The sequence below is a fragment of the Meles meles genome, chromosome 16 (genome assembly GCF_922984935.1).
Source record: "Meles meles chromosome 16, mMelMel3.1 paternal haplotype, whole genome shotgun sequence".
In the NCBI taxonomy this organism is placed as follows: Eukaryota; Metazoa; Chordata; class Mammalia; order Carnivora; family Mustelidae; genus Meles; species Meles meles.
The window spans coordinates 33,320,678-33,348,645 of record NC_060081.1 but is presented as its reverse complement, the minus strand read 5'-3'; the positions used below and the strand labels follow the sequence as shown (position 1 = coordinate 33,348,645).

General features: G+C 49.1%; 1 protein-coding gene across 1 annotated transcript in view; it reads right to left on the bottom strand.

The window, feature by feature from the left end:
* Positions 1-27,502, bottom strand: part of ACSS1 (acyl-CoA synthetase short chain family member 1) — a 62,677-nt gene extending 35,175 nt beyond the window's left edge. The window contains exons 1-2 of the mRNA XM_045980656.1: positions 27,140-27,502; positions 17,131-17,227 (exon numbers count right to left, since the gene is read on the bottom strand). Coding sequence (XP_045836612.1) covers positions 17,131-17,227; positions 27,140-27,431 — 389 coding nt within the window. The 5' untranslated portion in view covers positions 27,432-27,502. The remainder of the gene's footprint in view (positions 1-17,130; positions 17,228-27,139) is intronic.
* Between the last annotated feature and the right edge of the window lie 466 nt (positions 27,503-27,968).

Sequence of the window (27,968 nt, the reverse complement as noted above, 5' to 3'; positions counted from 1 at the left end):
CCCTTACAAGTGTATGCCTGCTTCCCCCTGTTCAAAAGGTCCTCAAGGAAAGGGCTCTGAGAAAGGCCAAGTTCAGCAAGAGGCCACCTAGAAACACCAGCGGAATGAAAATGAACACGCCCCATTTCAGGCAGAGACTTCAAGGGGACTATTGTTTCTTCCCAAAGCCATCCTGATGAGCCATGGAGACCTGATGAGAACCAGATAATGATTCCAGCCTGCACTTGGCCTCGCGACCAGTAACTCCTGCCCAGGCTGGCTCCAACATGCCTCTTCTGCAGGATTTCATCCCCGGCTTAAAGCTTTCAGGAGGACAAAGACCCCATTCAGGGATGCCCCACCCACTCCTTGCCTAAATTTGTGTTGAAAGAAAACGTAATTCCTGACAGACCCCAGCGCCAAACCCTGGAATCCAGAACCTGGGAACATCCTTACTAATCCAGGGAAGGAGGCTGGGACAGCCCGTGATAGTATGGAAGAGGCAGCTATGGTCAATAATGCAGGAGAATAACTCAAGCCCAGTGGAGGCACCATTTTCATAGCTAAGGATTTAAGCCTCTGGGCAGTGCTCAGGGAGATGGAAGCTTATTGATGTGTTACACATCAATAGTGATGAAATTCAGTCCTTACTCTGTAGACCAAAGCATCAGTCAGAAGTCAAGGAACACAAGTGAACTGTCTAGACAGAAGAGCCTGGGTTAGTTTTCCATAGGAGCTGCATTAAACATGGCAGCTTACCTTTCTCAACTGCCATGCAGTCATCTGAGAAACGGCAGGTGCCATGCAACTTGTGTACCTGTCACAAATGGTAGTGAAAAGCATCACCCACCCAGGACCCTGCCAAATACTCAGTAGGTATTATCTTTCCCATCAGATCTCTTTGCCATCATTTTCTAAAATTCTAAAAATCTAAATTCTAAAAAAATATTTCTAAAGTCACGTAACTGGTAAATTCCTAAGATGCTGGGGCGCCTGGGTGGCTCAGTGGATTAAGCCGCTCAGGGTCCTGGGATTGAGCCCCGCGGAGCAGAGAGCCTGCTTCCTCCTCTCTCTCTGCCTGCCTCTCTGCCTACTTGTGATCTCTCTCTCTGTCAGATAAATAAATAAAATCTTTTAATAAAAAAAAATTCCTAAGATGCTAAAAATTCCATCCAGACACTGAAGATGAGAGTGAAAGTGTCCTACAGGATCACAGTTCTGACTAGAGATGAAGACACATGCATGAGTGTGTGAAGGGCGTTTTTACCTCAGCTTGGTGCAATAGTCTCTGAGGGCAACAGGGAAAACTTTCTGGACAGATTGGCTGTGGTGAAGAGGAGCAAGGGAGCAGCAGTATGAGTCACCCCTCCACTATAGGACAGTTGAGCCATGGCCCTGGAAGAGGGTCTGGAGACTAAGTTGAGGCAACCTATGGGTTCCCTGGAGGATTGAGAGGCATCAACTTTGTGCTGCATCTGGAGCTGGGTCCAGTGGGTCTCGGACTCTTGCTGCTACATCCAGGGGAGCAGTTTCTGATAAAGAATTTGCTCTGGGTAAATCTCCAGGCATGCTCCCCTTCCTATCCACTCTGCCAAGGCCATAAACCTCAAAATCAAAGGGTTCCTTGAAGGTCAGATGATGCAGTCTGCCTTGGGGTCCAGAAATCTTGTTGCTACACTCTTGTCCACAGTGGTCCAGCCTCTGCTTAAGCATTATACTGCTGGAAGTCACCACCTCACAGAGCTGTCTCTTGCTTTTTCATTTTAGTAGAGAAACAGTCTTTCTAAAATTGGACCAAGTTCTGTAGCTATACAAATTCCACACGTTGGTTCTAGCTCAGCTCTTTAAATCTGAATAAATCTAGTTTGTCATTCAATGGCAGCCCTTCAAATTTCTCAATACCCTCCATACCTCCAGGAAGCCTTTCTTCTCCCAGTTCTCTCATCCAGCCATCCATGACCCCACAAACTCTTTATAGATATGCCTCCAGGTTATCAAATGGACCCCCACATTCTCATGGTCTCTCTAGAGCAGAATATGGGCACCCAGACCCTTGATCTCAACTCTACACTTAATAATGTAAATTAAGAACATGTTGATTTCCTCCACACTTTTGCCATTGGAAAATAAAGTCAGAAAACCTAGGTCTTCAAATCATTGAAAAATAAATGTTATTTGAGTGATCCTATCATTTCACATACTCAAAAGCTGTCCAAAAGCATGTTCTTAGATATTTGTGACTTCTCAGAGACTCCCACGAACTGAAATGCTACTATTTCCGTATCAGAAAAGATAATGCAGCCACTTGGAGGCTGGTGCTTCAGTTTGTCACTGCAGGAAATACTAGCTTCCTTATACCAACAGGGTCTTCCCAACAGATAGCAGCTTTCAGCTTTCTGAGAAATGATCTTACTGAAGTTAGCATTATATTTTCAAGTGCAAAGAGAAAAGTAACATTTGTTATTCTGGTATTGACCAAGATATCTAAGTTTGTCTGCAATGTAGAGTCTTCAGGCCTAAACCTTCAATATGAACATATGCAAATAATGTGCACAAATACATAAATTTGGCATGGTGTTAGTAACTGCTAACTGGCCTTGGGGAAGGGAGAAGACTTTCTATAGCCAACTATTAAGCAGGGAATAATGTTTATCCAAAGCTAAAGACATAATCTGACCTCAAGTATTTGTAACCAACATGATACCTGCCAATGTCTCAGCCAGTATAAAGGCCCCTGGACCAGCTCAGTCCAAAACAGGACACAACTGGAAATCGAGTTCAGAAGAAAGCCAGGAATAATACACCGGTATTTATTTATTTATCTATACTCTAATTAAAGCTTTTCTTTTTCATGGAAAATATCTTTATGTCCTAGCATTTCCCAATAACAGCCCAGGGAAGTAAGATAGGCCCTGTGTGTGTGTGTGTGTGTGTGTGTGTGTGTGTGTGTGTGTGTGCGTGCCTGTGCGCATTTTGTATTTAAGAAATAAACAAACTGAGAATGCATGATTTGCTCACTTCCCACAATTACACTGGCTTTTAGTGTTCATTAAATAAATACCACCTCCATTGTCCATCTATCCCACTAAGTACAAGCTTTACTTGGGCGGGGATTTGGGGGTTACTCCCTTCTTCTAGGGCCTACAGCTGAGCCTAGTTCATAGAAGGCTCAGTAAATATTTGTTGAATGACTGGGAGCAGCAGATAAGTGAGAAACGACAAGGGCTCTGGCAGGCGCAGGACTCCTCAGGCCTGTCCTCTCACTCTGAGTGCCTGTCCACTCTGCAGACGCCTTCCGTCTCCCTGCAGGGAGAGAGGGTGAGGCTGGCCAGCCCATGAGCATCATACAGGCAGGGAATTGTCCTACCCTTCTGACAGCAGGTGAGAGGGACCGCTTCCACTGATAAAGCACCCAGAGCTACTTCTCAGTCTCTTTAGCCAATAAGGGAAATAAACTCAGGTGATCATGTCAATACTGTGTATGTAAGGCCTGTGACAGACACAAAGCTTTTCAGAGTCCCTGCTCTCCTCCAAGCCTGGGTGCAGACGGAGAGGAGGGCTCGACTCCAGGATCTAGATGCAGAACTTGAAAGGGCACTCAGCTGCTGTTCTGCAGTTCAGCATTTTCTTCAGCAAGCCACTTCTGGAAGATCGCGTAGTAGGAGAAGAAAAGGAAGCAGAACAAAGCAGGAGGGCCCTTTCTCACATGGGGCTTGCATGGAGGGATAGGCAGGGCACGTCGATGGCTCATGAATTGTGTCTCAGAACCAGGTCTAGGGAAAAACTCCTTCCTTCTAGACAGACTCCTCTGACCCTGACATTATTGTAGCCACTAACTCTGATTTGATGATGATAAAATTTGTTCACTCTTCTGCTCATGACTGCTGGGAGAATAGAGGCCCAGGAAATTCAGCTGAATGGGTTCATAAATCAAGTATAAAATTCCTTATACATCATCATTTGATTTCATGACCATGACCTTGAGTAAAGAGAAGCTGCAATGGAATATAAAGTAGTAGCCACACTTAAAGATGTAAAATTCCCAAAGCTGCTATTTGCCAAGAAAGGCCCCAGATACAGAATTTTCAAGAAACAATAGCTGAATTGCCACTGGTGACATAAAGTCAACCAGTGAAACTGAGGAGACTAGAGCTGCATGTTTTCTACCTTCCTTACAGAAGTGTATTTTCAGGGTGGCTCAATCAGTTGAGCACCTGACTCTTGATTTCAGCTCAGGTCGTGATCCTGGGATTGTGAGATTGAGCCCCATACCAGGGTCTGTGCTCAGGGAATCTGCTTGAGGATTCTCTCCCTCCCTTTCCCTCTGGCTCTCCAGCCACTGCCCACCCCCCCACCCGCCCCATCTATCTATGTAAAAAATAAATAAAATAAAATAAAGAATTATATTTTCCTTCAATCTATGCTATAGTTTATGGAAAGAATTGGACATGGAAAATTTATGTTGGGAGAGTGTATTGTTGGAAGCCAAACTACATCTGATCGGAGATAGGTTCCCACCCCAGTTCTCTGCACACCTGGGGCCTTGACAGTCCTGTCTGCAGCAGCCTAATAACAGGGCCCACTACCATGTTGTTTGTGAGACTGCTGTGGTCTGAGGTGTGTGTTCCCAAGTTCCTACTTGGAAATCGTAAGCCCAAAGGTGATGGTTTAGGAGATAGGACATTTGGGAGGTGATTAGGTCATGAGGGTGGCACCCTCAAGAATGGGGTCAATGGTCCTATAGAACAGATCCCACAGAGCTCCCTCGCCCTTCCCTCCACGTGAGAACAGAGCAAGAGGGGAGTGGCTATAACTCAGGAAGAAGGTCCTCAGTGGAATGTGACCATGCTGCTGCCTTGATCTTGGACTTCTTGGACTGTGAGAAATGAATTTCTGTTGTTGATAAGATACCCAGGGCATGGCGTTTTGTTACAGTAGCCCCAACAGACTAAGACAAGTCTTAGTCTTGCATACATGAAGTCTCACACACATAAGAAGGCATCCTATAAACAGTAGCTATAATTATGGTGGAAAAAGGAAATCATAAATCAGTGGTTCCTCAAGTGCCTCTTGCTAGGAGCAAGAATGAGAATACCAGTTTGCTTTGGTGTAAGTCATTGTGTTATTGGCTTAGCGTATTCAAAAGCCTTGTGAAGCCCTCATCTGCATAGCCTACCTGCTGTGTGCTCCCCCAGCAGGTGCTGACAAAAGTCCTCACCTTGAGGGGGTCAGCGGATCTGAGAAGGATACATCACACACAGTGTGCATTGCCACTGGCCTGCAGGTTGCAGGAACTCAGCCCATGGACATTGGTTCCGAGAGGCTGGAGGTGCCATGCTCTGAGGACCTCACCTGTCTGTCACCCAGCATGTCTCCACCGTATCCACCAGCCATCACACCTTCTGCAGCCACACTTGCCATCCCCGGTGAGTACAGGGAACCTCCTCTCTGTGGCCAGCCAGGACCACCTTCCTGTTCCTTCCCAAACCCCACATGCTGGCATCCAGAACACCCCTTCCTTCCTACCCATCGCCCCATTCACACTTCCTTCCCATGGAACAACAGTAACAGCTATTCAGTAAATGTCCCGTGCCCAGGACTGCTCTGACTGCACACATAGCCTTCACAACTGCTCGCGGTATGAGCTGCCATTCCCTCCCCCAACCTCCACTTCTCAGATAAGGAAGCTAAGGCAAACAGAACTTAACTGACTTCCCGAAATGGTCAGGGAAGGATTCAAACCCAGGCCTGGTTCCAAAGGTCCTGCTTTTAAGCAGTTCCCCCCAAAGCCCTCAATGTCAGGACAGCCGGTTTTCCACGGCAAACCTCAAATTTCGTGATTTCTGCCACCCACCAACTCTGTTGTTATGTATGTAACATTTGGGGGAGGGTAGGTTTTTTGTTTTGTTTGGTTTTGTTTTTAATGTACATTCATTTTTAAGAATAAACTAAAAACTCTGAACTTGAGGTTGACCTTGTTCAAAAGGAAAATTAGCACAGAAATGTTCAAAGCTGGCTCCCTCCAGTTACATGCAAGTTACATCTTGCAATCAGCATAGAGGAGAACAGGAGAGAGGAGGGGTTGGGGGTGGCTTTTTCCCTCAGAGTCCATGTTTGGCTGCACATTCAGGACCACCTCCCCCAGGATACACTCACTAGGAATATCCAGGTCGAAACATTCACCCAAAGTCTTTTTCTCCTGCTCTGTCAAAGCCTTACATGCAGTCAGCCTCTAGACAAACCCCTGGGTTTGTGGGAATGGAGGTAACTGTCAGACTTGAAAAACACCTCTGTCTTGGGGGCCTGGGTGGCCGCTGCCTTCCGCTCAGGTCATGATCTCAGGGTCCTAGGATCGAGTCCCGCATCGGGCTCTCTGCTCAGCGGCGAGCCTGCTTCCCTCTCTCTCTCTCTGCCTGCCTTTCTGTCTACTTGTGATCTCTCTCTGTCAAATAAATAAATAAAATCTTTAAAACAACAACAACAACAAAAAAAAAAACCTCTGTCCTAATTAATGCCTGAATTCTCCTCAGACCTCAGCACTTGGCCTCCAGCCTACATCTTGTCTCCAGAAAAGAAGTTCTTCCTTTCCAGACCCAGCATCCGGCTTCCGACCCTGAGGGAGCCAGAGGCCAGGCTGGTAGCTCTGTACAAGAATGTGCTGGTGGACTCTGGTCCTGGACACCCGCCCAGAAAACAGCTGGTGCCCTGGCAGGACACTCGTCCACTGGCCAGCCAGGCTTGTTTACCTCCCAAGGAAAGCCACATAATTGGTGTCCCTTCTCTGGTGGAATCAGGAACAGGATGTAGGTTTTAACTTTCTAAAAGCATTCCCTTTTCCCTCGTCAAAAAAAAAAAAAAAAAGCTATTGGATGTTTCTCAGGCCCCACTCCAGCGTGACCTGTCCCACGTGTGGCCTGGTGGGTCTTCCCACAGTGCTCCACACGAGTCCACTGAGCAGCAGGGGCACCAGCAGGATACAGGGTGGCCAGCTTTAGACCAGACACGAGTTGGGGGCTGCTTTATTTCCAGGCTTCACCGTGAGTCCACAGATCATTCCACATTAGCACGCAGAGGAAAGCAAGCAAGGAAACCGGTGGGAATCTGAAGGCTATGTGGTGGGAATCCAGAGGCGTCCCTCCGGAAGAGGGAAGAATTTGGTACAACTGCCTTGGGCCCAAGCTGATTTCCTGGCCTCTGGTAGCAACTTGGAGAAACTGCTAAAGAAAACACGGGACCCATGAAGCGCACTATTGTGCTGTCTAATGTTTAACAACCAATTTTCCCGGGGGCGGGGGGGGAAGCCCTGATTTATAGCATTTGCCAATTATTGTAATATTCTCCCGGTGGAGGATTTCCAGCTACCAATATGACTCACTGATCAACCGAGCAAGGGACTGGGAAGAGGAGTCCTGTGACAGCAGAACCAATGTCATGAGCCCTCAGCACCCCAAAAGCTTCCTGTGACCTCCTATTGAGGCTGTCCTTAAAGCTTACGTCAACTCTTTCCTTCATAAAAACAATAATTTGTTATTTACTTATTTAACTCATTTTACTTAATAATCATGCATTTAATAGACAAATAATTGCTAATAGAAATTTAAATTGTTCCTCTGGAAGGAAGGGGAGGAACAAAGGGCACACCACATTCATTCCACTCAAGCTATCTCCTTTACCAGGCCACAGGGCTCCTCTATCCTGGGTTTAAGGCACTGCGTTCTGTGTGAATTCCCAAACTGGGCTTCCTGTGGCTCTCCCCCTATGCACATATGGTCCATGGCAGCCCCATCACCTGGGCCGCTGCAGACGGCTGCGCAGTTCAGCCCTGCTTGAAGGCACCTGTCCCGGGATGCTGGAGGACATACCAGGTCCTGTACCCCTTCTGAGGGATGCCCATGCCCTTTGCAGTTCCACAAAAGCACCCCCATCTCCACCAGCTGGTAACATGCCAAAGACCTCCTCGTGTAGAACATTAGACTGGAAAACTGTCCCACAATTTAGTCATAAGGTCCAGAAAACTAGCAAGTTTCTAATGTAAGGATAGGAGGCGTCCCTTTTGGAAAATGGCCCGGCCTGTGATGAATCCACATCTAGATGGGCTTATGTTGGTGGAAGGGCTGAGTGAGTGACAGGATGAAGATCAGAGCCTGTTAGCTAGAGCAGACCTTGAACAGCTGTGGTGCACAGAGGAGTGACTCTGAGAGTTTGGTCACTTGCACCAGGAGGAACGACCACCATGCCCCACCTTAGTGGCCTGGGATCTGGGCAGTGACAGGTCTGGTCCTCATACTGTCACATTCAACAACCAGGAATCTGAGCAGAATCTGGGTCCACAAACTCACACCGCATAGACTTGCCTGCGGTTGCCATGCCATTCTCTCCATCGGCCTCTGTTCGGGCCTCCTCAGCCTGCCAGCGGCTGCCTCAGACACCTCCCATCTGGGATTCTGCATGTGACTCAGGTTGCACCAGGCATCTGCACGTGGGGAGCAGTTGCACAGTGGGTTGTGCTTTGCTGCAGCTCGGGAGGGACTTGGGTTTTCCTGGAGAGATTCCACTGGTTGTAAAGATGTTGGGAGAAAGCTGAGCAGCTGAGCCAGCAGAACTGTGGTTTCCTGGCTGGGACCAGAGGCACAGTGGTGTGTTCTGAGCACTTGGTGGAGCCTGTGGGGTGTCCACTCTTGTGCCAGAGTAGGTGCTGGGAGTCCACTCAGAGGCTCTCTTAGCACTCTGTCAGCTCCCTTTCTGCTTAAAAGAGTGGTACTGACTTCTTTTGTTCACGGCTGATTCCTGACAGACCCGGCCCCTCTGACCAGGGCAGGCAGCTGCATTACTGGAGATATAGTTCCGAATAAAGTCCCCTGACCCCCTGAGGAGATCCTGACTTGGCATGGCTAAAGTTCATTGTTGGGAACCTCTCTGGGGACTCAGGCACACCCTGCATTGGCAAACCCTGCTTTAGATGCTACCAGAGTGACACATCACTGATGTGTGGAGACCCTGGGGAATTCAAATCCCAAGTCCTTGTTGCCTCATTAACCCAGTCAAGCAGAACCAGCAGGGAAAATGGGGATGTGTTGGTCCAGATGACTCAAAAACCTGCCAATGACTCAAAAACCTCACTCAAGGCTTTTAGAGGAAGTTTCTCTTGACTTGTTGATGGGAAATTGTCAAGCCTCTCACCCAACCTGACCCACTGCTATTACCACATTCAGATCAGGGGCAAGACAGTCTTGGGCAGGACCAGCACAAAGAATGAAGGATGAAGGGGTGCCAGGCCAGGCAGCCCCTTTCTGAGAAATAGACAGCACCCTCTTGTCACCCCTTCCTCTGGCACACACGTCGTTCCCGACCCTGAACTCGGAAGGTGCTCCAAGGCCCAGAGTGCCCATTGAACATTCTGCTTCCTGCTCCTCACTGTTCCACGGTCACAGCAGGACTCCCCAGGCCTTGGCCCCGCCTTCTTCTGCAGCTGACCCTTGTCCTGCTTCAAGGGCACCTAGAGCCTGCTGGCACCGAGAAGCCTTCTCCTCCCCAGCTGATATTAGCACTTACTGTGTGTCTGCTTAAGCAGGAAGTGGGGACAGACAGTGCGAACACAGGGTCCTGGTCACTAAAGGGCTATTGTCTGCACACAACAGAGTTTACCCTCTACACATACCTCCAGGAACCACGAGGAACCCCCAGCCATCTGGCCTGTCACCAAGTTAGTGCTGCCAAGCAGGAGGGGTCCCGTTACAGGGTCACTTCCTCCCTCTCAGATTCCTCAGTGCACTGGCTAAAGCCAATCAAAGCTGAACTCTAACCCCACTTCTGACCTTTCCAGCCGGGTAAGCTTGAGGAGCCCAGAAGCTCAATGGGCATCAGGTCCTGGGCTTTAAAACCAAGTGTGAGCATGAATGTGAGCTACAAGCATCAGTTCAGCAACTGCCTAGTCAGCCAGGGACTGCCCGCCGATAGCAGGGTCAGGTATGACTCCTGGAGGACAGAGGGCTGGGACACCCCATTCCCATTCCCAGCCTGGTATGCAGGATGGTCACCAACAACTTTCCCAGGAGCTGTTGCTGGTGCCCTTTGTTCCAGGTAGGCAGTGGACAGATGAGTCCAGCCTGGCTGGCGCTGGGGGCTGGATGTGGGCTGAGCACAGGAAGGGGCTGCCCAGGGCACACACATATGCCACCCTCCCACTAGGACCTCTTCTCAGCCCTGCCCAAGACTGGATGCCTAGATGTCAGCACTGCACGGGCTGCCCTGCTGCGGACTGCCATGCAGTGGCACACATGCCTACCATAGCTGTGTGTAGATTTTTAAACTCTGCATCAGACAGTGGGTCTACCCTCACAGCGACACTTTCCTTCTGAGTCCACCAAGCAAGGGAGAAAGAAATGGACACTTGTGGGGAGAGGGGGCAGGAATGAAGATGCATTTCCCCAAAGCCGGGGCCCGATGTGCACATCTGGACGGGTGAGGAGGTTCAACCACATCCCTCTATGCCCACAGTGCTGCCCGGATGAGAACAAACAAGGGGCAGGGCCGCGTGACACCAAGCGCTACCCACAGTGAACCTATGAGTCAGGCTTATCCCAAAGTCTTGAGCCTTCTGAAGCAGAAAGGAAGAAAACAGGAACAATAACGCCTAGTCCTAGAAGACTCGCCACCAAGCTGTGGCAGGAAATCTTATCCCCACTCCTGAGGCAAAGAGCTCCTCCCCAGCCCCATCCTTCAGGCACCAGCTACCCTCCCCCACTCCCACCCCAGGTGTGCACTGTGCCCTTACCAGGCCTTGCCCTGCCACCTCCCACAACCCACCCATTCCCCAACAGCCCCTGCATGCAGAAGAGGGTCCACAAAAACAGAGATCCAGCTCAAAGGCAGGTGTCCACTTACGCAAGCTCCTAGAAGTAAATTTCTGCCAGTGTTTGCCCCCAGAAAATTCTCAGAAGGATCCCCATCAAGGAGGTTTCCCTGGCCATGGACACTCTCAGAGTGGATCCTTCCTGCTGCAGTCCCAAGATCTGGCTGTTCTAAAATATGAAATTCCAAGAGACTTAGCTGATCTAAAAGAAGGACAAGAACAGTAAGAGGTCATGTATAGAAAGATGCAAAACACTTCCCAGTTTCAACATCTGGATCCAAAGTCTTAAGGAAATATAAGCGCACAATCCAGGGGACCCAAGGTTTCTACCAGTTCCTGGCAGTCGGCATACACATTCCCGACCGAGTTTTGCAATCACAGTTACTCAGAGGTCAGCAGGGGAAAGGGTGTACTCAGGGTACCTCCCTCCTCTTAGTCAGGGAAGCCAGGACACTGCACATGAGCCAAGGGCCTGGGCCTCTCCTCCCCCAACTCAGGGGAGCCCACGGAGCAAACTGACTTTGCCCTGCCTGGCAAATGGCCCTTGCCATGGGAAACCTCACAGATCATGGGGCTATTTTACTCCAAAGCACCCTGTCCATCAACCTCATTAGGCCCATTAAGGATCCTTCCTTTCAATTGCCTTTTTTATTTTAATAAAGGAGTTTGCTCACTAAAGTAATTAATTTGGGGCCAAGGAGAAGAGCAAGTAACAAGGGTCAGGCCCGCAAGAGGGAGAGGGGCTATTTTTTAGCTGACTAGAGATTGTTCTCCGGAGCTCAAGTTCCTGCTCTGAAAACACCACCCTAACAGCTCCCAGCCCGCACAGCCACAGAGCAGCCCCATGCCCTTTCACCTCAAATCCCAAATCCTCGTCTTCCTAGACCCTACTCTGGACTTTCGTCATCTAGGTGCTGCTCCACACTTGGCCATCCCGCAGAGGAGAAGCAAGTTTTCATTTTGCAGATGAGGAAACAGTAACAATCAGTGCCTGGCCCCAGCGTGCCCAGAAGAAAGCCGTCCCCTCTATGCCCACCCAGGGCTTCTGAGGCAGTCAGGGTAGAAGTAGGCCTGACAACCCTTCTGCTCCTCCGGACAGGGCTTCCTCACGGTGATCACCTTCCACCAGAAAGAAAATGGAACAGCCACAGAGATCGGCCCCTCCAGGGGCTTGACCCATAGTGAAAACTATACTTAGTTCATGTTGTACGCACATTTAAGACAACATGGGCCCTTTATGGTGTGGCCTGTGCGTGTCGGGCTCTGTTGTGCTGTGCTGGTTGTGACTATCGCACTGACCCAGGCCTGCTACTGCTGGAATGGTGCTCCTCTCATCTGGTCCTTTATTCTTTAGCTGGGGACGTGGTAGAGTGACAGGCCTCGAGGTCACAGGTCTCAAATTTGGTCTTTGCCTTAAGTTCTGAGCTCAAGTTCAAGTTCAGACCTCTGTTCGGAGCACTCAGACACAAGATGAGCTGAGACTTGGTAAATACTCAGAGGAAGAACCCCACAGCCTGCTGTCACCTGTGTTTCATGGCACCCACATACAGCCCAGAGGCTGAGACCAGCCACGGGGCCTCCATCTGCTCCACTCCACGTCCTGTGTCCATCCCCAGCTTAGAAATCCCTAGCCCAAACCTCCAGGCTCCAGACAGCAGTCTAGAAGCCTCAGAATCTACCCAGTACCCCACCATCAACTTCTGAGGATAGGGATTTGTGTTTTGTCCACATCCTCATCCCCAAGGGCCTCTAGAATCTGTCTACTTGAACTAGATAGAATTGAAGGACAATCTTCTAGAAAGACACTGTGCTGGAAAAGCACATATGGACTGTTGGAAGGAGATGCACCCAAGATGTTATCTGGCCACACAGCCTTGGGGAGCCACCCAAGTTATCTGTCCCTGCCTGGCCTCTGCAGCTTCTGCCCGCGGAGGCCTAAGGGGAGCAGGAGGGGGTGAGGGCTTGTAGTCTGCTTGTTTCCTAGGACAGAATAGTGTTCTCAGGCCGGCTCTGAACATAAATAACTTCTCTGGGCAGCAGTAGGCTAGAAATTGGGCTGGGGCAGACCTCTGCCCCTGCTTCCAGGCTAGGGACTCAGGTTGCCCTCTGCCCAACAGAGTCAGGCTGTTGATGCCTCCTTCTCCCAGAGCCCCATGGCCAGCTCAGGGCCCACCTGCACTGTGGAGTGCGCTTCTGCAGCTTCCTGGCCCATCTGGCCAGGCGCTCCTTGGTACCGGTGCCAACAGATGTCACAGAGGGAAGGAATCGGTGGGGCAGGCGAGGACATGGGGCTTCCCCAGGGTTCCCAAAGCCTATCCTGCCAGGTCTCCCCTGCCCAAGGGAGATGAGGTTAGAAATATGTGCCAGTCATCAGAATAGTGGACTCCACCCACAGGCAACACAGGGCACATGTCCCAGAACAGGTGGCAGGGCCCTAATTGCCACCCGAGAGAGTGTTTCCAGGATGGATCCCAAACACAATGAGCATGTTACAGAAATGTGCCTTGAAAATGAGCAAGCTTAAAATGTATGTGTGTGAGTGCACAACCATGTGTGTGCGTGTGTGTGCGTGTGTGCCTGCCCAGACATGGGGTGAGCAGTGGCGATTCTGGTGAGGAGGGTGGAGGTGTCACTAGGGTCGCTGGGTGGGAGTTGCTGGTCCCCATGACAAGCTCTACAACGATGCTCCAGGAACATGCCTCCTCAGAAACATTCTGCAGCCCCACGAGGGAAAGGAGATCCACTCCCCTCTTTACCTCTAAGATAAGGCTTTGACAACCTATTTGGGAAAAATCAAAACAGTGATTGCTTGGGGAGGGTAGGGATAGTGACTGAGAAGGGGCACCGGAACCCTCTGGGACAGTAGTCATTACTCTGTATCTCAATAAGGATTTGAATTACACAGGTATACACATTGTTCAAAACTGAGCCAATGTACACTTGTGCATTTTATGGCATATAAATTTCACATCAAAAGAGAGAAAATAAACACACAATCAACTCCAGTTAATTCTATGCTGCTGAAATGCATCCAAAACATAAGATGAACCAACCCCAGAGGGATGGATACACAAATCACATGGGATAAAAACCAGCTTTGTAAAACCTTAGGGGTAGAAACTGGGTGCTAGGTACACAGTAGGCGTATTGCTTGAAATTTTTCAAATTATGAAATTTTTCATAATAAAGTGTTGGAAATAACAATAACAAAATTAATTCCTATGTAATCAGGTTGTGGTATTTAAATGAAGTAACTCAGGTATGATGCTTAAAACAGTTCTGGAACCCAGAAAGTACTGGAAAAAACACTGGAAAAATGATAATCATCATTTTTATTTAGTCCTGCTACTTCCACCATCAACACATTCCATCGCATCCCTGTGCCTACAGCTAGGATCACTTTGGTTATGAAGATCACGCCATTCTACAGATGGGGACAGATGGAGGAACGACAGGGCTGCCAAGATCACCATGGCAGCAGAAGGTGGCCTCAGAACTGCAGACTACAGAGTCCTCCGTTCCAGAGCAAAGGCCATAGTGCTTGCCCCAGGGGTGGGTCCGTGGGTCCTACACTTGCTGACCTGCCACTTTTTTTTTTTTTTTTTAAGATTTTATTTATTTACTGGAGAGAGAGAGAGAAGGATAAAGAGCATACAAGCAGGGGGAGTGGCAGAAAGAAAGGGAGAAGCAGACTCCTGCTGAGCAGACAGCCCAACTTGGGGCTCCATCCCAGGACCCTGGGATCACGACTAGAGCCAAAGGCCGATAGATGCCTAACCCACTGAGCCACCAGGCACCCCCGACATGCCCCCTTCTGTGCCTGAGGTCATGGTGGGGGAAGAGTCAGAAGGGGCCACCCCCAACCTCCAAATGGACACATGGGTGTGGTCCCCAGCACGCCAGGCTCTGAAAACCACAGCCCCACGAAGTGTCTAGAAAGGGCTCAGGCTCCAAGTCTGGAACCTGGTCTTCGGACCAACAAAGGCCCCTTGGCTGCTGCCACATGAGACTCTAGGGCAGGAAAACACTTTCTGTTGGTGGTGGTTTATATGCTGCAGGACATTCAGCACTGGCTTAGGTGACTCTCCTCTGAGCAGGCAGAAAGGAAATTTCATGTCAAAAACCTAAGATGACCAGGAGAATAATTAACCTGGGGCTGCCAAAAATTAGCTGTGATCACAGACAACCCATACACACACACTTCTCTTCTTTCTCAAACAGCGACTAGAATCAATCTTCGGGGACTCAGCCCAGCCAAGGTTTGTAAAATCATTCCAGGCTAAGTCTGCTTATTTTTAGAGAGAGAATAATAAATGCTTTGCCTATACTCAGAAGCATGTCCCTTGCCTGGAGCTGCTGTGGAACAAAGGAACGAAAGCCCTTCTGGGTTTTAACATACCAGTGCATTCTTGCCCATCCCCCATGGCTTGCACGCAACCACACATCTCAGCAGGCCAATTCAAGCCCAGCCCTCAGACCATCCAAAGCCCCTAATTCAGTGTGCACATGGGGGATATCCAGCCAAGGGGGTGTCCTGGGGGTCCAGGCACATCTGAGACAGTGACAGAAGGAAAACAGTCCATCCCTGGATCAGCTTATCTCCAGCATCCAGGAGGTAAGCCTATCTACCCCCACCTAGACAGTCTTCATATTTCACTAAAGAATTAAACATAAATCTAGTTGGGCCAATAACAGTAATGAATGGTGAAACCGGTTTGGTTGTTAGAGCTGTACACCCCAAACTCAAGTGTGCACAGGGGCCTGGGCATCTGCCTCAGTTGTTGGCCCAGTTGTTGGGCCCTGGGCCCTGGGCCCAAGGCTCCCAGGGCCAATGCTCCTGGTCGGTGGGCTACATGGGGGCAAGAGGCTTATCTGCACAGGCTGGTAGGGAGATAGGTCAGCAAACAACACAGACACTAGAAATGGGGGTGACAGCTGAGGGTTGTTGATGTGGGAGGTGGGTAAGGTGGTGCCCACAGGGAGTTGCAGCAGAATAACAGACATCTTTTCGCTGCATCCAAAGTCAACTTGAGTCCAGTTTTACCAGGTTTGGTGGATTTGGTCTGTGATAAAACCTGAGTCTGAGAAACAAACAAACCTAGGGGTTCCCAATGGCCCCCAAGTCACCAAGCAGGGGAGTCACTGCTGCTCTCAAGCCCCCTGCTTCCCTGCAGGGAACCCTACCACAACCCCCCTCATTCCCACTGCCCCAGCCACATACACCTTCTCTCTGTTCCCAGAACACCTACACTTCTTCACAGTCTTGGATGGGCCTGGGAATTATTCCTCCAATCTTGGCTGCTCTTTCTTGGCAACAAGATCCCAGCTCTGATATCACTTCCTCAGAGAGGACTTCCATGACTATTCAGTCTAAAGCAACCCCCTAGTCACACCCTACCATGCATTTGGGGACTGTTTCTTACTATGGCATACCCTAGCCTGTACTGACTGATACAGTGGCCCTCAGTGAAACCTGTGGAATGACTGGACAAGAAAAGTCATAAGCCGCCCACCAGGGGAATGAGCATGACTTGACTGCGGGCGAAGGGTGGTATTGGTGAAAAAGGACATACAACTCAGGTTGACGGTGGGTCTGAGATAGCATCGTAAAGGCAAGTTTAGGCTTAAACAAATGGGGTTTAACCCCAGGGAAGGGGAAACCACTGGCCTGTAGGGACAAACCAAAGAGACCCCTGAGCAAGGCAGTCCCAGCAAGAGGGAGTTCCTGGATGCTGGGCTCCTTCAAACCCCGACATGCACACAACATCCAGAAAAGTGCTTGACACATGGAATGTGTGGAGAACTTACCTAAAGAATCCAAGATAAATGTCAAGAGGACCCTCCCCCCCTTGAATGGCTTGATCTTATTTACGGTCCCCCTCTCAGAGAGCTGGGAGAAAGAGGCTGAATGGGCTCATTTGTTTATTCCAGCATGTATTTTATTCACTTTGTACTCATGTTTACTGTCCTGGGACCAGAGAACATTTCCAAAGCTGAAACATGCCCCTTGAAACAAAGATGACCTCTGCCTAGAACAAGACAGAAGCACACGGGACTGTGCCAAAAACCTCCCATGCCTTGAACATTCATCATATTTGTGTACAAAGACCAGATCCTTCTGTGGGAACCTAAAGGCACCAAGTGCCAAGGTGAAGGGTAACCCTCCTCCAAGCTGGGCAGTCGTGCTCCTGCTAACAGCCCAGCAGAGATGTTTGGTGCTGGTGTCTACCACAAACAGAGACGTAAAGGGCCAGGAGACCCTGATGGACACTGAGATGACGTCAGGGGACACACAGTACCTGTATGTGATCCTCACTTCAGTTCCAGGTTCATCCCGCTCCCAGATCAAAGCGACGCTCTCGGGGGACTTCTGAACATGCTGATCCAAGCAGTTGACTGCACAAAAATAGGTTTTACAGATGTTACACTGGGTTCTTTTAAAGTTGGATAAGGGGAGGGTTTGGTTTGCCATGGCTTGTGCTGCTTCCCACTGAGGTGGACCCTATGTTCCTCAAAGGCAAGGGATCTACTCTTTGCAAGGAGAGTGATTGTCAGAGCCTGCAAAACAAGACAACCAGTATACAAATAGCATCTCACAGGTGCAGGGTGATCCCTTGTGAATACCTGAAGCAGGTGCTTCACACCTGTGGTCCCAACCCTGGCCACATGTGGGTATCACCCAGGACACCCCCAGGGTCCCTGACCCAGTCGGTCTTGTGGTTTTCAAGGCTCCTTGGGTGGTTCTAACATGCAGCTAGGACGGAGTGCTGTAACCTGAGATGCTGGAAAGAAGGCTTAACGCAAATAGCCTGACCCTGATTCAGTACGCAGTTCATGCGGCGGTCTCTCAAGTCTGCTGGAGGTGCAATCCAGGGAAAGGATTCATATTGCCTCTCAGATAACCAGCCAGCACCCTACAAACCAGCCTCTGCTCCAACAAGTGATGAAATGATAGGGAAATGTCGTGCTGGTTTTCCGGAAGACTCTGCTTCCTGCCCCCTCTATTACCCAAGCTCAGATCACATGGCTGCCTGCAAAAACAGGTTAGTGCTGACAATTTACTGTAAACCTGAAGATTAGTAGGATCGGGTAATTTGCTAACATCCTGTTCATTACTCTTGATTTCAAGGTGAGCTTCGATCTGGCAGGTTCATTTAGTGCCCCTTCCTATCAGCCCTCACAAACAGATTTCATTACTCACTTCCTCTTCAGCAGGAGAAACAATGATGGCAATAGCTTCTGGAGCCAGCAGTCATCTGCCCACCTCGTCTTCAGGGTCACCCCCAATGTCCAGATATACAAATTCTTTCTTTCTTTTTTTATTTGAATACAGTCACTTATCTTCTCCAATCTCCTCCCATACAAATGGGAGAAGCATTATCTACCACGTCTAATCACAGGATTACAATAGGAATCAAACAAAAGACCGAAGTTGAAGTGCTATTGTATGAATGCAGGGTACTGTTATCAACTGATAATACCATGCAATGAGCTACAGGAACTCCAATAATATTTCTTGAGGGAGTAACTGTCCTGAAAAAAGTTATGGGAAACCATACCCCTAAAAGATCATATGATTTTCATAATTCTTGAGAGGGTGAACCCCCATGAAAATATTTATATACTTTAGCTGTTGTATGTGAATAACAATTTTTCCGTCTTGGGTTATTTTATCTATCACTTACTCTTATAATAAAAAAATTACATTTGAGAGCATCTGGGAGGCTCAGTCAGTTAAGTATCTGCCCTGGGCTCAGGTCATGATCTCAGGGTCCTGGGATTCAACCCCCTATTGGGCTCTCTTCTCAGCAGGGGGCCTGCTTCTCTCTCTGCCTCTGCTCCCACCGCTGCTTATGCTCTCTCTTTCTCAAATAAATATATAAAATATTTTAAAAATTTATTTGAACTTTTCTGGATCCTAACAGATATATGTTATACCTCAAAAAATTTAATAAAGATAGATGTCATCAGGAAGAACTATTAATACTAATATTACTTATTGATACCAGAAAGTTCTTTGAATTACTAGAAAAACAGAAGAGAAGAAATGCCATAAAAATAGAAGATAGAAAATATAAGAAGTCAAACTGAGGGGGAGGTTGGTGGCAAAACCTGGATTTACACAATAAACCTGATGTGTATGTGTCAATCAGTCCAAAATTTAGAAATCATGAGTTTTCACACGAAAACCACTGATTTCTGGCTTCTCTTGAGCAACCAGCAGATGAGGCCACACCCCATCTGGAAGTTGAAGCAGTGAGCACCCCCCAGTAATGCCAGGCCCTTTCTCCCTCCCATCCCCTACCACTTCCCGACTCACACCATGAGCCCACCAGCCCCAACACCCCACTCCTGCTGCCTGGCCCTGAAGGACCTAAGGGATGGACTAAGAAGAGATGACCCTAGGCAGGTCACAACAAGCCTAGAAGTGCCCAGCTGAGAACCCACACACTGAGTTACAGCTGTGCCCTGCATGGGGGTGGCTGGTCTAACTGGAAGAGGGTGCTGCTCCCACCTGCACACAAATGCTCATTGGCCCATGGCTGCTTCACGCATCACAGGTGAGCTGATTACACCTGCTCCTATCCAAGAAGCCCGCTCTAAAATTTCTCCCACTCTGAGTTTGACTCTTTGAGTCATCCTGAAAAGTGGGCAGCCCAGGGGTAGCCTGGGAAACAGTTTCCAGGTGCTCTGGGTTGTACAGTGACCTGCCTAATGCCACAGCCAGAAAGCAGCAGGAAGGGCTTCCAATCACACATGACACCTCACCGCATGGTCTGTTCCCATGGCAGCCAGAGCACCAGGACATACATACTCAATGAGTGACGGTCCAGCTTTGAGCCAAGACCCTCACAGCCTTGGACCCCAGCAAGGCATCCTGCACCTGGTTTATGCCAAACAGGAAGGCAGTGTACACAGGATGGACATTGGGTATCCAGGGTATAGATGGGTGGTCAGTGAGACCAGCCATGTATCTGTCTTTCTGGAGCTGATGGATGGCAGGAATCCAGGCAGATCAGCATGAAGCCCAAGGTACAGTATCCCCTACATGCCTCATTGCCCCTCCCCACCCCAGTCCAGAACATAGGAAGTTCTAAACAAGCAGCTGCTAAGGCTCCATGTGATCTCCCTCCTCCCACCGATCATGTTGAGTCTAGTGAGCACCTTCCTCCCTCAGGGCTTTTGGACTGTTTCTCCATGCCTGGGGGATGCTGTCCTACTGTCCACACTGCTGCCCTTCACCTGGTGTCCACACTCCTATAGGTCTGGCCTACAGATTCCCACTCTCACTGAGCACTTCACATCCCATGGACCTCATGCTTCCGTCTAACTTTTCCCGAGATGTTACATTTGTAGTCCCTCTGTGGACAGGAATCCAATATCCTGTCCATATTTGTACGTGTGCAGCCGAACACAGAGCACAGAGCAGAGAAGAACCACAGCTCTGAATAATGGAGGGACCATTTAGGTCCTCAAGCTGGAGGGCAACACTGGAGTCTAAATGACACCATGTTGGCTCCCCGCCTGAGGAGGGAACAGATCTTTTCTTGTTTTAGTAGCTTTATCTCTCAAGGTTTCTTTCTAGTCTAAATTAGCACTTCTGAATCCCCCAGAATCCCCAGAGGGCTTGTTAGCCAGAGATGGTGAGGCCCTGCCCTGAGTCTCTGAATGAGCAGGTCTGGGTGGGCATGTGCATCTCCGCCTCTACTAAGATCCCAGGTGCTGCTACAACTGCCGTCTTAGACCCACTCCAGCAGACACACACTTAGGCTTACAACTACATACATTCTGTTCCAGATTTGGGGCAGGCTGGGGGGACCTTCTTCTTCCTTTGGGGACAGGAGTAATTAAAGACTTTCTGTAAGACATCTGGACAAACCTTTGCTGGATGGTGGCCTGGAGTCATAGGGAAAACCCATGCACTGGAGTCTGGACCCTGTCCAACCACTTGCTAACCACAGATGGTGCACTGCTTATCTAATTTAAATCTCACTTTCCTCATTCGTTGTGGGAGCGATGGCTCCAGACTCAGAGATGTGGTAGGAATTAGATGCTTTGTGGGTTTCCTTCATGAGGTCAGATGGGAATAAAAACAGCCTCTACGGCTACCGCGGACGATACTGAGATGACACCAGCATATTCACAAAGCTCCATGCAGGGCCTGGGGTGACAGTAGCCCTAAGATGCTGTGTGTGTGCTGGCTTTTATCACATGGGCACGTTTCCTGCTGTTGCCTCAACTGCAGGGAGGAAAAGAAAGAAGAGAGGGTAGGTGGAAGGAAGGAAATTCTTCCTTCTCCACATCTGAAAACAAAGCCTCCACCTAAAGAACTGGACAGTGGGACAAGAAAATTCCATTTCCAAGAACAAGCAGTTAAGGACCTAGTGTGATTTTTAAGGCTTAGCTCAAACCCCACTTCCTACTGCAAGTCTTTTCCAATTTCCCAACACACAGTGATCTCTTGCTCCCTGTCATTTTCACACCATTTAATGCTTACTTACCTGCCCAATAGTCACCACTCTGGGACACAATGCTAGTTTTGCTAGATCCTCCCCTATCTGGGTAACAAGTCCCTGAGGAGAGGGACCATGTCCCTAAGATTCCTTTATCATGGGTTTGGGGTAGAGGGGATGCTATCAGAATCCTCCCCTTAGCAGCTATAAAAACCTTGAGCAAGTGACCCCCATGTGAGGTCACTTGCTTAATGATTTGTGGTTTCCCTCCTCAGAAGAATGCAGGCTCTGTGGCGTTGGGCATTTTCCATACTGTTCATCACCATACATGAATTGGAGCCTTCGTTTCCATATCTGTACAATGGGACCACCAACCACTTCACATAGGGATCAGGAGGATGAGGTGATATGAGGTTCCATCATGTTCCTAAGAACAGGTCTGCACCTGGGCCTAACACAATTCTGCAAAAAGTTAGGCAAATGCCTGCTGGTGGTTCATGTGTTCAGAGCTTTTTTTTTTTTTTTTTCGATGTTATTTTATTTGCGAGAGAGAGAGAGAGAGAGAACAAGTGGAAGGAGGGGCAGAAGGGCAATCAGACTCCCTACTGAGTATAGAGCCAGAAACACCAAGCAGCGCTTGATCCCAGGACCCTGAGATTAGGACCTGAGCCGAAATCAAGAGTCAGATGCTTAATTGACTGAGTCACCCTGAGTTTTGTTTTTTAAAAAAGATTACAATAGGATTATCATTTCCATTATAAAGATGGCACACACTTACCTAGGAATTTTCAAGAACTGTTGTCAGTTGCTTAAATACATCTCTTCCCCTCCCCAACCTTAAGTGAACCTACACAGGGAAATTCAATATTATTCAAAAGAAATGAGGGAGTTAATATTCACAAAAGGATTCACAATGGGCTTTCTTTAAATAGAAAATCTCCCTGGCACATTTAAAGAAATTACATCAGTCGCAAATTGTATTTGCCAACTTTCCAGAAGCATCTGCTATTTAAAGTAAGTCGTGCATCTGACAACTGGGAAGAAGTCAGTCTCTTCAGGGGGACCCTCCTCCTAAGACCAAGGGTTACACTTTCATTTAGACTTCCTTGAAAGACTTTAGAAAAGTTTCTTCAGTCACTGAGAGAAAAATGAAGCACAGAAATGCAGCATCTTGCCACTCTCAGTGTGTCTGCCTTCTGGATTATGGGAGGTGCAATCAGAAAGAGGAGAAAAGTACAGCAAAATCGTTTCCATACCTTCAACTCATGCTCCAAAAAGCACCCAGAAATCTCTGCGCTCAATGGTCAATTAAAAATAGTTTTTCTACACCCTTCCTTTAAGGCAAGAAAACCCATATTTTTAAAAATCTGCCTCAGAATTTGGTCTTTAGAAAAAAGAATTTAGGGGTGCCTGGGTGGCTTAGTTAGTTAAACATCTGCCTTCTGATCAGATCATGATCTTAGGGTCCTGGGATGACTGGAGTCAGGCTCAATGGGGAGTCTGCTTCTCCCTCTGTCCCTCCCCCCACTCATGTGTGTGTGTGTGCGCGCACTCTCTCTCTCTCTCTCTCTCTCTCTCTCTCTCGCAAATAAATAAATAAATAAAATCTTTTTTTTTTAAGATTTTATTTATTTATTTGACAGAGATCGCAAGTAGGCAAAGAGGCAGGCAGAGAAAGGGGGTGAAGCAGGCTCCCTGCTGAGCAGAGAGCCCGATGCGGGGCTCGATCCCAGGACTCCGGGATCATGACCCAAGCCGAAGGCAGAGGCTTAACCCACTGAGCCACCCAGGCGCCCCAATAAATAAAATCTTAAAAAGAGAGAGAAAACAGAATTTAGTTGTGTGTTTTGAAAGCAACACACGTCATTACCCTCCAGTTCTGCATTCTCAACTTCTTGACATCCTGAGCTCATGGGCAACAAAGCACAAACTTTTATCCATTGAGCCCTGTGAAAGACAGCCAAATTTCAGCTTGGTAAGAACACTTTCTAGATACTAACCTTTTATCAGCTATGTCATTTGCAAATATCAGAGGTGAGGTGGGTGGTGGGGTGGGTGAAATAGGTGACAGAGATAAGAGTACATTTATCTTGATGAGTTCTGGGTAATGTATAGAATTGTTGAATCACACTATATTGTACACCTGAAACTAATATAAAACATATGTTAACTATACAGGAATTAAAATTAAAAAACTATTTTTAAAAGATTTTTTTTATTATTATTTATTTATTTGAACAGAGATCACAAGTAGGCAGAGAGAGAGAGGAGAAGCAGGCTCCTGCTGAGCAGAGAGCCTGATGCAGGGCTCGATCCCAGGACCCTGGGATCATGACCTGAGCTGAAGGCAGAGGTTTTAACCCACTGAGCCACCTAGGCACCCCAAAAAACCCAATTTTTTAAAAAAAGTATCCTCTTTAGATCTTGGTTTTAAAAAAAAAAAAAAGAACCTTCTGCAAAGCAGTTTTACATAAATATAATGGAAGCAACTGGAGGCTCTCTCTACCTGCCCTGCCCAGGTGGCCCATGACACCATGACCCCACCTGGTGACCTGGCTGTTCCAGAGCCTGGGGATGGACTTTGAGAGCTGTGTTGGCCACCTGCATGCCTTCCCTAGCCTGCTTCCCTCTTATCCAAGATTGATCATATGCAAACTGGTGGGGTCCTGTTCAGAGGAAAAGAGGAAACAGCACTCTATTAACAATGCTGAAGGCCAAGTTTCCAAGGTCACAGCTTTCCCCATGATTCATTAATAAATAACAAAAGCCAGTGATTGGATGCAAGTAATGCTTTATAAGCGTTTTCTCATTTGCCACTAACAACAGCCCCAGATGTCCCCAGATCATACATACACTGCCAGTCAGAAGAAGCTTAGCAGCGTGGTTCTGAGTATTGGTCTCAATACTAGTCTCTGAGACCTCCTGTCGCCCATGTTCTCTCGCCCAGTGACAAGCCCTGTGTAGGTGCTTCAGGCCACAGTTCCAGTTGAGCCCAGTCTACAGCCATCCCAGCCCAGGTCCCAGACTTTGGAGTGAGAAGCAGGGCAGATGCAAGAGACCCAGACAGACTTCAGGAGCAGAAAGAAGCCATCCCCTGGCGCTTACCCATCAGCCCCTGTCCAAAGTCCTGACCCACAGAATCCGGGGGATTAATAAAATGGTTGCTGCTTCATGCCACTAAGCTTAGGGTGGTTGGATATGAAATAATAGTAACTAGAATAGAGTTTGGTTACACCTATCTTTACTTTACACATGAGGAGATGTATGCAAAGTACAGTAAGGGGAAAGCAAGGATTCAAATCTAGGTGTGATTCTAGATACACTCTAGACCACTAAACTATATGGCATTACCCATATACCATTTTTGTTTGCTTAAAGGAGGCATCCCCAGGACACTAATCCCAATCCTATCCATTTTAGAAGTGACTTCATCGTCACTGGTATGGGATATATAGGTCAGTGGTCCTCCACCTTGACTGTGCATCAGAAGCCCCTGGAGGGCTTGTTAAAAACACAGATTCAAGACCCCGGGTGGCTCAGTCGGTTGAGCAACCAACTCGTGATTTGGTTCAGGTCATGACCTTGGGGTTGTGTCAAGCCCCGTGTCAAGCTCCACACTCACTGTGGAGTCAGCTTGTCCCTCTCCTGCTCTCGCTCTCAAATAAAAATCTTTAAAACACACACACACACACACACACACACACAGAAAGATGGCAGGGCGCCACTCCCAAGGTTTCTGATTTTGACAGTCTAGAATGGGGTGTGAAAACTGTTTCTAAAAAGTTCCCAGATGATGCTAACGCTACTAGTCTGGGGACCACACCTTGAAAACCGCTAGTATAGATCCTCCTGAAGTAGTAATGCCATTTTTGAGAGCAATACTTCTTCGGAGCCAGCCATCACTGTGCTGTCTACAGATCAGGCCAAAACATCCCCACCCATTCCACAAAGTTTTAAGTGGTTCCCAGGGCAGCTCTGGCCTGGCCTGGCCCTTCTCCATACCCTCCCCTCTGTGGTTTGCAGACACTGGCAAAGGGCAGAAATATTCCTCACAGCTGAGTGGGCAGGCATATGTACTAGAGGTAGGGAGCTGTGAAGAGCTTTCTACACAACAGTTTTCTGAAGCTCAGCTGCTGACTATATGTAGCCAGAAAGGAGAAATAAGTGAAGGAAAAAGAAGCAGAAGAATTGTTTGCTGACCAGACCCAGCCCTGACTGAGTGAGGCTCATGAGGTCCTTGGTGCCTGTCCCATGAGGTCCGTCCCCACTCTCTTATCAAAGAGTGTGAGGTGGCAAGCCACCCAGGAATGTTCACAGTGGCCTCAGGCCTCCAGAAGCTGCACTTTCTATGCCTCCAGAAGGTGTTCTCCTCCCCTTTAAAGGCACATGTCATCAACCCCACAAACCTAAGTGTTTGGTTTTCTTTCCATTGGTTCAAGGACACTTGCTGCTGACTCAATTTTAGAAAAAACACTTACCTAGTAAGTGACTCACTTCGATTAAACCAGCAAAGTAATATACAATATGAAAAAACATCTGTCTGGTCCAAAGTTCCCTCAAGTTTCTTTGTTTGAAAGTTAACTGCAACACACTACCCATAATTTTATGGCTATTTCTAAATATAATAAGTTAAATTCATTACTACATACTGATCACCAATAAATGCCGGGCTGTTCCATACCTTCTGGCACTGTGTCCTCACAACCAGACTAGCAGGTAGGCATTATTGCCTGCAGTTTATATTGAAGGGGGGGGGGCACTTAAGTTCAGAGGAACAGAAAAACTTGGTCACTACTTGGTGGAGCTGTGCCACACAACAGATCCTACCTAGAAGTTCAGGTCCAGTCATGGCCCTGCCATGAAGATCTATATGTCCTTCCCTTAAATACCTCGTAGACTCCAATCAACTCCATAGTCTGGGACAGCAGGCAGCCCCTCTGACTCGGCACCAGACTGCAACTCCCATCTTGCCCTGTAAAACCAACCCCAGGCCTACCCTTCCTGGCCACTACCGCCTCCAGTCCCTGGACCTTCTCCCCTTCTGGCATGGGGATACAGTGTACCCACCTTCCATCCCAAATCTTAAAGAAACACTAGTGGATTCAATCTCAGCAGATATCAGAGGACTGACTGGCTGGTGGAGTTGGTTTCTGGAATCTCAGTTACCACTCGGTCTAAAGCAACCTGTGGGTCTTCCAAGGCAGTACACAACTGAAACAGTCAACTGGGAGACACCCATTCCTTCCTTCCCACCCACGAGCCCCAGAGCAAGGAGATAACTAATTCCAACTGCTGGCGGGAATTTTTCCCTACACCTCTGCCTGCCACTCGGTTTGTTTACTTGGGCAGTTTCTCCCTGAGCAAGTCTCTGGGGTACTCAACGGGATGCAACAAGTCAGCGCCTTTTCATTTTTGCCTCTCCCAGGGACAGGAGTGGGGAAGTCCCAGCCGACATCTGCGAGCCGGCGCGCTCCTCCCCAGCCTGGTCCAGGGGTAGCCCGGAGCGCAGTGGAACCCCCAGGTTGAACTCTGGGGACAGTGGATTGAGGAGCCGCGCTGGGGCAAGACCAATGACTGGGCGACCCGAACGGATGCCCGCCTGGTCTCCGCAAGCGCGAACCGCAGCGGGTAAGCTGGAGTCTGGGTTCAGGGTGGCAGAAGCCCGGACTGGAGCCTCCGGGTGTCCTGATGGGATGGGGGCTGGGGCGGTGAGGAGCCACCGTTGAGGGTGCGAGGAGCAGAAGACTGGAGGAGGGGCCTCCCGTGCGGCCGTGAATGGCTGTTAAATGCCCTCCGGACTCCTGAGCTGGGGGCGCCCTGGACTACCCCTCCCCCCCCCCCGTAGTCCACTCACCAGACACGTTTAACTGGCCTCCCAGAAACCAGCCGATCTTCCCGCTGCTGAAATCACAGTCCCAGACGGTGTGGTAGGGGGTGTCCCACACCAGCGTGTCCCGAGCCAGCGGCCCCCAGAAAGCGGCGGGATCCCGGGCTGCCTGTGCGCTCTGCGCCTGGTACGAGCCTGGCTGCCCCGCAGCGCCGGGGGCGGCTCTCACCCCGCGCAGCTGTGGCACCGGCTGCACCGAGCGCCCGCACAGGCTGCCCAGGAGCCGCCCCGCGCCGCGGCCCAGGCCACGCGCCGCCATCTCGCCAGAAGCCCTGAGCCACTCTCAGCCGCAAGCCGGTGCAGCGAGCCGAAGCACCCCTTAAAGTCTCTGCGGCCCCGCCCCGTCTCCTCCTCTAGCCACCACCCACTCCTCCTCGCGCCTGTCCTGTAAGACGCTGCCTCCCGGAGCCTGCCCCGAACCGCACCCATTCTTCTCCTGCCCCAGAGAAGAGGTCCGCTAAGTAAGAGTGGGCATGGGGAAGCACAGGCCAGAAGGTGGCCCTCGGTTCTGGTGGACCTGCGATGCCCTTGTCTTTGCCTTCCTGGCCTGACGCTGGGCGTCAGGCTGTTTTGGTTTCACTTTGTGGGTCTTCAGGAACCAATAGTTGTGCCAGGCAAAAAAAAAAAAAAAGAAAAAAAAAAAAGACGCATGCGTCACCGGATATTAGCTTCAGGCTCCAGGTACCCTGAACCATCCTTTATGGGAAGGAGCCGGCAAAAAATGGAGGAGGGAAGCACGTAGGTGGGTGTGAGGACTACCACAGTTAGGTTCTTTCAGCATCTCAGAGGCTGAAGT